The sequence below is a fragment of the Cyprinodon variegatus genome, unplaced genomic scaffold, assembly GCF_000732505.1.
Source record: "Cyprinodon variegatus isolate N-32 unplaced genomic scaffold, C_variegatus-1.0 Scaffold2185, whole genome shotgun sequence".
Taxonomy (NCBI): Eukaryota; Metazoa; Chordata; class Actinopteri; order Cyprinodontiformes; family Cyprinodontidae; genus Cyprinodon; species Cyprinodon variegatus.
The window spans coordinates 32,239-43,659 of record NW_015152638.1 but is presented as its reverse complement, the minus strand read 5'-3'; the positions used below and the strand labels follow the sequence as shown (position 1 = coordinate 43,659).

General features: G+C 39.2%; 1 protein-coding gene across 1 annotated transcript in view; it reads left to right on the top strand.

The window, feature by feature from the left end:
* The first annotated feature begins 8,287 nt into the window (after positions 1-8,287).
* cryzl1 (crystallin zeta like 1) overlaps positions 8,288-11,421 on the top strand; it is a 15,323-nt gene continuing 12,189 nt past the window's right edge. Inside the window, exons 1-3 of the mRNA XM_015405366.1 lie at positions 8,288-8,444; positions 9,529-9,606; positions 9,694-9,706. Of these exons, the coding sequence (XP_015260852.1) occupies positions 8,379-8,444; positions 9,529-9,606; positions 9,694-9,706 (157 nt within the window). The 5' untranslated portion in view covers positions 8,288-8,378. The remainder of the gene's footprint in view (positions 8,445-9,528; positions 9,607-9,693; positions 9,707-11,421) is intronic.

The window sequence follows — 11,421 nt, the reverse complement described above, 5'->3', positions numbered from 1 at the left end:
ATTTGACAACATTTTTAGGTTGTTTGTGGTATTATTATTTTAGTCTGTAAATAACCTAGAAATCTGAAGACCCTGTCACACCTTGATGATTTAGATGAGCGTATGCCTCACATACCAAAAATCGGGCAAAAACACTTGCTTATGTTGCATAAGTTATGGGTACGTTTTGTATAAGTTAGGAGTATGCTTGAGTACGTCGACATACGGCGAGTATGTCGGGAAATTTTGAGAAAGATAAAAATTTCCAGACATATGCCAGCGCATGCTTCTACATGGGCCATCAGTTCCAGGTCAGTTACTGACGTACGTTCAGTGTCAGTTCCTTATACGTCGTGGCGTCTAGCTTATCCTAAACCTCTGAGTTACTTGTGCGTAACTTCTGTGTAACTTCTCAAGAACTTCTCTCCAACCATAAACGTATCTGACATGTTCCAGACAAGCGTTGAACGTGTTTCTAACTTCCAGCTACTGTATTAACCAGTGTATTGGCAGCGTTTTGGTATAAAGGGGGTTCACAGGAGGAAACCGTCAGTTCTCCTCCAGACTTCATCCCCATCATAGGGTGAGCCAGAAGGTGAGTGTGATGGATCAACCTCTGGGTGCATTGATGCTCCCCTCAGGCGCATCATGGAGGGCATCTTTAACTGATGCTTCATAATGCCCATGAAATGATGCACTGGGCATTACGCTGCCACGCGTTATGCAGAAGTTAGGCTGTTGTCGGACAGAAGCTCTGGACTTATGTATACTCTATGTATAAAATAGATAAAATACATAAGTTCAGCGTATGCCAGCATTTTAGGAGATTCTGTGACATAGGGCATACAATATCTAAATCGGCACGGTGTGACAGGGCCCTAAAATTAACAACAGCAAAAAGATATGATTTTAGGCCAAATTAGTACTGGATACAAATACAGCGTTGGAGGATCAATGCTTCTTATAATCCTTCTAACTTCTCAAGTCAAAACGTTTAGCTGAAGCTGGAGGAGCTGTGATGGTTGCTGTCCTGCCAAACCAGTGGGTTGCCTGGTAACGCTGCCATGCCACAAATGAAGGCGGAAGAAGAAAAGAAGAGGCAGGATGTAAACAACACAGCAGGAATAAAAGAGCCATTTGTATGGGCAGAAATAAGAGGAGTAAAATGTTTAATAAATCGATTCGGACCAGGTTTCATCTGGACCCCCCACCAAAACATATCAGTGAGCTGCAGCAGAGCCTTATCCATAGGGATGCTAATCTAAGGGTTAGTTGTTTTTTTTTTTGTGTCTGTTTTTATGCCAAAAACATGGAAGGTGAAAAAGAAAGACCACTACATTAACACTGATAGTGAAACAGAGTTGTGGTAGTATCATGCTGTGGGGTTCCTTTCACTTAACTAGGTACGATGAAACCGGTTAGAATTTCTGGAAGTCTGAACGGAGCTAAAAACCTGACAGACGCACCAAAAACTGGAGCCAAGGATCAAGATAAACTTTGGTTCTCAAACACAAGATCCATGCTGAACTGTATTATCATTGCATCATCTCATTGATTATGGTTTCCAACCATGTTTCCCTTCCTCTTTGGACATAGTAGTTTAGTTGAGTTTCACTAGTTTTCAGTCAATCATTTTTAACTAAAAGATATTTGACTTGGAGCTGAATGATATTTTTTAATAAATATTTTATTATATTTATTATATATAATTATATTCATTATATTTTGAACAGTTGTTGATGTGAAGTTATTACATGTAAGTGTAGAGTTATCTGTTTGACCATGATTTAAGCTTGATTCCCTCTTTTTTTGTGTGTTCATAAACAATATATGACAGTCGAAATACCGTAATATCTGATTAAATAAGGTATTTACCACCCCTACCGGGGAGGGCAATTAGCATGTTAAAGTTGCACAACATCGACTCACCCTGAGGAAAGCAGGGGTTAAGAATGATTCCCAAACGGCTGGTCTGTCCAACTGACTGACCAACGGTCTGAGCGGTTTCATTTTCTATCCAGTAAATGGTGTGCATAGCCGCCTTACTGCTGCAGGTGGATCAGAGCAGCGTCTCTGGGTCAGTCTGATGGTTAGCATTTGCATAAGGGGAGATATGAAAATGGTCCCATCATGGAGAAAGATTAAAAGAGAAAGAGCGGGCTTCAATAGCAAAGAGACAAAAAAAAATTTAATAGGGAGGCATAGAATAGAAAAACTCCCACTATATATTACAGATGTTTGATTAACATAAAAGGTCAGATTAGGTTAGACCTCAAAGCCAAAAACCCAGGATGTATCCGTTGATTGTATCTTAAAAGATGCTTTGTTCATGATGTTGTTGGTAATAATAGCTCATTTCTTTCACACATAATTAATGCGGCGCACTGCCTACCTCCAACACCTTCCCACTGAGGGTGGCCTGTTTCACACCAACACATTACGGTGCCAACCTCCAAGACCCTAACATCCAGCTGTTCAGGCCCGACACTGCAACACGCTTTATTAAAGCCCCACAGGAACTTGTTGATATACTCAGGGTGTGACCGTTTTAACTCAGACATGCGCTGACAGGGCTTTTCAGCTCTCCTTAGACCAGCAGAGAACGTTCCAGATCAGCGACTGTAGAAACAGAACTTAAAGGAAGTGTTCAAGCTCAGATAAAGAATATGAACACACAGAGCACCGGAAGAGGGCTGACAAAGTCATGAATCATGCCTCTGGTATGATGGTGGCCATGACAGTCAGGATTGCTTCATCCCTGGAACAGACATCAACTTCCCCGGTCATTCTACATTTATAAATATTTAAGTGGAGCATTTTATGACATCTGTGCACATTTTGAATGTTTCTTTAAGCTGCACTCTAAGAATACTCACAAAGCCTTTTCCAAAGTATTCACACCCTTTGTCTTTTGGCCAAATTCAGGGTGTGTTGTTAAACTAACGCTGATATGTACCTAAAGAGGCCACGCCCACAGGAAAACATGGTGGCAGCCTCATGCTGTGGGAGGATAAACAGAGCTAAGTATATGGGCCTGTGGTGAAACTCTACCGCTTCACAGACCTCGAAACATACAAGAACCAGACCTGTCTATGTTGTTTTTTTGTTTTACAGTCTTCCACTAAATTGATACTTGTGGTTTTTATATGCTTTGTTTGGAGGTTCCCACACAGTTTACAGTCTAACTGCTCAATAAAGCATATCGCATTCAGCATTGCGATATGCCTGTCTGCAATATGGAAATCATAAGGGATTGTTTGCATGTAATATTTGACTGAGTAATTTATTTTAAGTGTCAGACATTAACACTTTGCTGTAGATTTGCACAATTTTTACATAAAATAATAATTAAACAGCATTGATGGGGGGTTCATCCAGCCAACCAAATCTTCATAATGTAGACAAAGTGAAATAAACGCATAGAAAAAAAAGGGACTCATCAGATTCAATATTGTTCCTGCAACTTTTATAATGAGCAAGTTATATCTTCTACAGATCATGCGGCTATAATTTAAAGCTCTATGCAGACTGTCAGTCAGGAATGAGTAGTTTAGGTTTATACAGCCAACATGGTTTAATAGAAAGGATAGAATTGATTATAAGTGATATAAAAACTCTCTTTTTTTTTTTTTAAATCAGAAAATAACAGAGTCCCAAATCAAAAACTGTAGGAAATTAATAAAACTGCAATAGATTTTTCGTTCTGTCGATTATTAAAAACTATAGTTTTACCTCTGATCTAAATGAATCTTGCTCAGAAAAAAATCATGAACAAACTTAGGTTAAGGATTTATATTAATGAAAAACAAATCATTTTTATGTTTAAGGTGTTACAAACAGAATTTTGGTACACAAAAAATGGTATTTTCCATTTCTTATGGCTTTGAAGAAATCAGGGAAGTTAGTTTAAGTTTGATGAAAACGCATAAATGTTGTTTAGCTACAGGCTAATTTCTCACTATCTTTGCTGCTTCATAAAGCCCAGAAGGAAAAACGTTAGACAACCAGAAGGAGTCACATAAAGCAGGACTAGCAAACTGTTTGGATGTGTGAGCTGTGTCAGTTCATCAGAGCCATCAGATTCACTGGGTCCCACATCATGAACACACCAACACCAAGATAACTAATCACTACAACCTTGGGACAGAAACGCTTCCACAGAGAACTTCATCCTTCGTTACACATGATAAGATGCCAACAAGCCGCTGAGCAGAACAACAGGCGAAAATAGGATGATAGAGGAGGTTTTATATGACGCCCTGTTTTCTATTTGCTTTTGCAAAACGGCATTAAGAGCCAGAGACGCACCGATCCATCATTTCTCATCCAATCTGGAACTGATACATGTGCTGAGCATATCGGCTGATATCTGATACAACTGACTGAGTCAAATGCATACCTAACCATGCGAGTAAATTCACATTTTTAAACATTAGCATCATTGCAGTCATTGAATTAAATGTATTAGATACCTTATCCTAAGTATCGCATCACTGCATCTCTATTAAGGATCAGCTTTAAAGCACCTTGTGTGACAAACTCTACTTTAAATATAAATAATTTCTACTAATATATGGATGGAAATTTAACCATTTCATAAGATTTTTTTTTGTATAAAGATTATTTTTTCTTTCAGAGGGGAAATAGGTTCAAAGCTTTATAGAAAGGAAAGCAACCAGAAGTTTATCAACATCTGGAATGTTTGTGATCACTTCACCACTTGCAGATCAGAGGGTTTAGGAACCAGAAGAGACCCGGATAAAAGTGATCAATTTAAACAGATAAATAAATAACTCAGGTCGCACGCTACGTCTGGGCCTTGGTTGATTTGGACCACGCCACCCCCAAACCTCCATAAAACTGTCAGCATCCACGTTACCATGGAAACCAGCTCTGGCTGACTCCCTCCCTCAGTGAGCCCCATTAAAGCATGAATGATGGAGCTCAGAAAGGAAGAGGTTCACACTGACAGGACTGATCCGTTCTCACTTCAGCTCAGAGAGAAACTCAGACAGTATTTTGTTTGTTAAGAAGGTTTTCTAAGCATTTTTTGTTACATTTGACCACTGAGACACACACCAAGATTAATGTTTGACAAGAAAAAAAAAAACCTTTCTTAAAAAAAAAAAAAAAAAAACACTCCTACATTATCCCAGGTTAGCAATGAAAGAAGGAGGGTCAGAAAGAGCCTCAGTGGGCCAGAGGGGAACCAGCACTAACGGCTTCATTAAGGAGATGCACTGATTTACCATTAGCATATTGGCTAGTTCCAACACTCCGAGCAGTTAGCATATTTTCTGTCCTGTCGCTGAAATAAAAATATCAGAATAAACCGAAAACGTCAAATATAAAAGGTTAACGTTCACACCAATGAAACGGTCCCTGTTGAAAAGCAGAAACTAACCAACGGACCGTTACCAGAGGAGTTAGCATGATGCTAACCTCAGCCCGCTCAGGGACATTCTTCCACATAAGACACTCTACTGCCTCTTCTTACCTCATAGTTTAGCTTCCATCCTTAAAGCTGTATAAAGTAGCTCTCCGTGTGTTTATGTGACCATAAATTGTTGTCCTTTCTCCCAAAATGTGACGGTTTATCACCGAAAGCCCTTCCGGTGATTCTCCTGTGGTTCAGAAATCCCGATCGAGTGAGGGACAGCTGGAAAATGGGGTAACGCTGCACCAGTCTCGCGATATGTTATCGATACGTTTCAACGGCACGTAAAATCTCGCGAGAACATCATATTCGCCTCAATCACATAAACACAAGGGGATTAGGAGCGCCTTTCGTCGTTTCTTTACATTAAAAAGAAATAAACTCTTTCTGTTATTATGGCTAGGATATTCTATGTATTCTATTATTTTATGGCTAATGAAGCAAATACATTTTGTACAATACGTGTGTAATTTTCTTTGAAATATGTGATAATGTTATCAGGTCATGTTTTAGAAATACAAAAAAAATAAGAATGTGTGAAACCTAGCAACTTCTAAATTAATAGAGGTAAAAAAACGGGGTGGAATATTGAATTTAAAAGTCAGAGTTAAGATTTTTTTTAAAAAGAGAAACATTGGAAATATACCAGAAATCATATCCAGGATAAAATATAAAACAAGTCTTTAATAAGTGGAGTTCACACAAGTTGATTGCTGTTTAGTCATTATTACATCTGGATTTGCTGCTGTGTTTTGCCATATCATCACCCTTTCACCATCATACTGCGCTGATACAGAGCTGTTTTTGCTGATGTGTGTGGGGAGTATTTCCTCAAATCTGTATTCTCATCACTCAGCTCCATTTTGCTCCCAACTGTCCAAAGGACATTAATGCATCTTTTTTTTTTTTTTACACATTTCCGTCCTTTGAAAGTGCATAAAACAACCCTTCCCAGTTTGGTTGGCAGCAACAAGATAATTGCTAATGGCTTTTGGTTTTGGGGATAATTCACATCAGCAAAATGTCAGAACTTCATATTTTACAGGATTTACTGGCTGACAGTCAGTATATCAAGGTCTTTGATCAGCAGCTCATGTGATACTAGCAGTGAAAGAGGAGGCTCTTGCTCACCATTAAGGCTTATGTTGATTAATCTGACACTATAATTTGTTGCCTGCCATTAGTTTGTAGTGTGATCAAGACTGACGAACAAAACAAATACATGTTATTGTTCTTTAGCATTGGGGTTAGTTTTTGATTGATTAAGGGTTGTTGTATTTCTTTTCTTCAAATTGATCAGTTTGATAGAGTCCATCTTTCTTTAGTGGTCCAACTTTTTTCAGATTGAGGAAAGAATTAGTTTCTGTTGAGCTTTTTTAGACCTACAATTGTGTTAGCAAACATGTGGAGTGAATTCTGATCAATTGTTTTTGCCAGTAAGTTTTGCAAATGGAAATTTAAAGAAATTGCAATCCCAGAAAGGAAACTTCAAAAGCCTTCTTAGTGAAAAACAGCTTTTGAGAATAACTTTGCACTTTTGTCAGACATCTTTTCAACTTTGATTGTTTCAATTTTTATTTTTCATTTTTTATTTTTCAAATGTTTAATTTCCAGATTGCGTTCTATAAATAGAAGAATTTTAAGATATAATTTTATAGACCATATTGTCTTCATTAAAGACCAGGTCTACTCTGCACACATTGAACAAAATGTTGTTGCTAACATCCGTTCAGACCATTTGAAATATGGCTTTGCACCTGGCTCCATAGAAAGCCTGCCTCCAGAAGGGAAGAGAATGTGAGCTGTAAAAAAAACAATGCAATTTACTAAACCCAATCTGAAAAACCCTAATATATGAAAAGACATAGAATAATTATGAAATTAAATATTTAAATGTTTTTTTTTTAAATATAATAATTTGAAAAATAATCAGAGGAAAGAAAAACATAGGTTCTTTCAGAGCCTTTTCTGATTAAGAACTTTTTCAAAGTTTGATTGGTGGACTGCTTTTTTTTTTTTTTTTTTTTTAAAGAAAACTTTCCATTTCCAAAACTTTTTCTCTTTTTGAATCAGAATCAGAATAAGAAATACTTTAATAATCCCAGAGGGAAATTACTTAATTACTTATTACTTTTTGCAACAATAATCAAATAAAAAGTCACTCCATACTAACACTGCTGAATTATTCATGCTAAGAAAACCAAACTCAAAACTGCCTCTATGGCAGAGATGCTTTTAAACTCACTGTGGATTAAATAACAAATGCATTTAATGACCATTACCTGGGTATCTATGGCTCAATCCCAATTTAGATAGAGGCAGACACCACCTCCTTCTAAACCTTAGCTGATTTTTGCAAATGCACGATGATCTGCTGTTATATATCACATATAATAATGATGTTGGCGAGTGGCGGCCTAGTAGTTAGGGAATAGAGCTTGGAATCCTGAGGTTCTGAGTTTGAGCCCTGCTCCCACAGACTGCCCCTCTGGGTCCCTGAGCAAGACCCTTAACCCCACACTGCTCCCCGGGCGCCGCATGATGGCAGCCCACTGCTCCCCAAGGGGAAGGATTAAATGCAGAGAGTGAATTTCTCCATAGTGAGATCAATACAGTTCAATTACTATTATTGTTAAGACAGATGTTTATTTTTCCGTATGAAGAAACTCAGCATTGAAAAATGCTTTTTTTTTTTTTCGTCAACTGTTGCAATAAAATAGATGGTTCTACAGTTTTAATCTTGTTACAGTCGAACGAAAAGCTTATCAAGGTTCCTGGCAGCTGAGAAAGCTCAGAATGTGTAAATTGTTTCTAAACACTCCATCCAGCAGAGGGCGGTAGAGTTCCTTCATTTCCCTCCGCGGCAGAGGAAGAGGTCAGCTGATGCAGGCTGTCATCCACAGCGCTGTGTTTGCAGATTGCTTGTTTTTCTAAAATAAAAGCTGCAGCTCGTCGTTGCAGCATGAAAGGTTTATATTGCAGAGCTGCAGAGAGCGACGCTGAGCCCCGCTTTGTTATTCAGGAAACGGTGAGTTTGGTTTCAAAGTGTTCATCATCAGGTTAGAGGATAAACTGCAACACATTGAATCACATAAATGTAAAGGTGACTGTTTCTCTGGATGTGTCTTTTTATTTAGAACATTTTCTTTCACAGGAAGGATAATCTTACAATTATTTTGTTTGTTTTTGTAGTCTTGTTTTTAGGATAGAGCTGTTTTTGTATCTTAATCTCATAGATTCTGAGTTAACTAAGAAGCTTCCTTCTTTATACCAAACTGGGTTTAATTAGTGTTGAGGATCCCAGCTATCCATCACTGCAGATTTCATTCTATCTGCAACCATCTGCAGATGTATGGCATGACGTTTGTCCCATTATTTTTGCAAGAAAACAGCAGGTTTTGCACATGGAAAAAAAATGTGCCCCCGAGAATATAATATTTTTTGTGTGTCTTTTTTGTTTTTTTTTTTTTATTTAATTTTTTTTCTTTTTTTTTTTTAGATTTTTTCCATTTTAAAATTATTTTTTTTGTTGTTCAAAATTCAAACTTTAGGTGTATGGAGCAAAGACGTATTTCTCTTGGTCTGATGGATGTTAGGAACAAGATTTCTATTGGTTAGAAGGCAGCTTTTCTATTGAGTTTGAAGTCAAGACAAGGTTATATGTCAAATGTTATTTGAACAAAATATAATTCTCAGTACTCAATCTGAAAAAAGACATTTTAAAGACAGAAAATTGTCATTTAAAAACAGGCGGAAAAAAAGTCAATGATGTTCCCAACCTTTTTTCTTCAAAGTTTTCAGCTATTTCTGGATGTTTTTTTTGTGTGTTTTTTTTTTTCCCATAAAAAAAACCATGTTCTTCACCTGCAGCAAAAGTGGATCAAAGTTAACCCCCTATCAGCTGGAATCGGCTAAACCAAGTTTTCAAAGATGCATGGTCAAAAAGCTACATTTCAAAATGCTGTAAATTTCAATTCTCTGCATTTTTTCAGTGGATTTAATTGCTATGATATTAATCCAACCAGATTTGGAAAAGTTCCAAGTAAACCATTAAATTCCCCAAACAGATGTCCTCTTTCTGTAAAAGTCATGTTTCTGTGTTTTTCCTCCAGACTCTCCCAGATGTTTTGGGCGACCATGAGGTCAGAGTTAAAGTCAAAGCATGTGGACTGAGCCCTCTGGACTTTAAGGTAAAATAAAGAGGAGATGAACCTCAACTAAACTCTAATTTATTAAAGGAGTGACGATCGCCTGCTAAAATCCGTATTTTTTCCCAGTGGGTTTTTCTAGGTTTGCAAAGGCTAATAATAGAAACATAGGCCCAATCCCAAACCGGCCTCTAAGCACTAACCCTCCACATTAAGTGCTGTCCCAGACCATGTAGTGAGTAGGGCCAGTGGAACGTTCAGCCCTTAAATAGGGAGTCTGCATCAGTTGGCGGCTCGCTGGAATTCGGCAGCAGGTGTAACAGCGGTCTGATGGCGGAGGAAACGCGTTCCTCCAAATGGCTGTGGCTGTAGCTCTGCGGCACAGAGCTACAGCCACGCACATGGGGCATCACTGTGCTGCCATAGCAACGACTGCTTTCTTTTTCCGTTGGAGGGAAGAAGCCATCTCATTCTGGTTTATACACCCCCACCTTCAATCAAGGCGCCTTCCAGAGCTGTGAGTGAGACTTCATTGGTAGTGACACTGATAGCGAAGGGTTAGGGACCAGATTGGGCAACCGGCTGGATCCACATACCTCTAACTGTTGCTCCCACCTCCTGCTCCTTCATCTTTTGCAGGTTGCACAGTTTGACTTATATCCAGGGTAAGAAAGGAGCTCCGGACGGCTGTGCAGAATCCGGACAACCTTCAGCCTTATGGGCGTCATATGCAACAAACATGCACATGAATGACGCTTAAACCCAAAACTTATGAAGGTGTTTATATCAGCACGTATCACAGAGTAGATGTGAAGAAATAATTAGTTCTTCTTAAATTCTATACAGTGGGCTGTATCTGTATCGTCTGTCATGCAAAGGATTGTGGGAAACCATAGAGCTCTTGGCGGCGGCTAGTAAAAACAGGAGTTCACTCTGCTCATAGCTCCTTCATAGCTCGCCAGAAAACCAGCCCTTATTATGCCGAACTGTAAGCACTCTCCCTCTGTGCTTTGGTGTCCCACCACCCTCCTTGGGAACAACAGTATACCTGCTGTAGCATCCTTCGTTTCCAATATGGCAGCCATGTGCACCCCTTTTTATGCTGACCATAATGTGTTTATTTCCTGTCTGAGAACTTTTAGTTCTCCTTTTTCTCCAGTTCTTATGGCTGAGATGACTGGAAGCCTGATGCAGTTCTTGAGTGGCTGTGTGCTTCATCTTGCTTCAACACACCTGATTCCAACACGAGCTGTTCAGCAGAACCCTGCAGAGCTGGACTGCCACTAGGAGGATTAGCCCTTTGATTCAGGTCTGCGGCGCAGGAGTCAGATGGAACGATACAGGACCCCCTGCCCTGGTGGATTTCAGTCTGACTTTAGGGGTGAGCGCCCATAAGTACCAAGGAGGTAGATGAGGAACCAGATGGCTGACCCGTCGCAGCCTACATTTGTAAGACTGTGCTTGGTAGCCCCTATCTGGGAAAGGCATCTGCTTCTGGCACAACTCTGAAGGCCTGGTTTTCCTCCCGCCGCAGTCTGTCATGGTGAGCTTGGCGCAGATATTTATGATTTATGCCCAATATTGAAGCGTGTTTTTCCACACCACAACACCAGAGGGCCAATCAGGAACTAGCTAAGGGTCTAGATACGGCCGAGGCGGTGAGGAAGTTGGGGCAAGTTTGTGCGACAACGGAGGGACATGAGGGCCATTTGCATTCACTGCGACACACGCAGACGACCTGGTTTCTGAGCATAAACCAGCCTTAGCCTCATTCTACAGGCTTGTTAGAAGTTAAGAACCAGCAGCTATGTGTAATCACAAATAAAATCAACATTCTAATTTTTTTAATATTTTAAT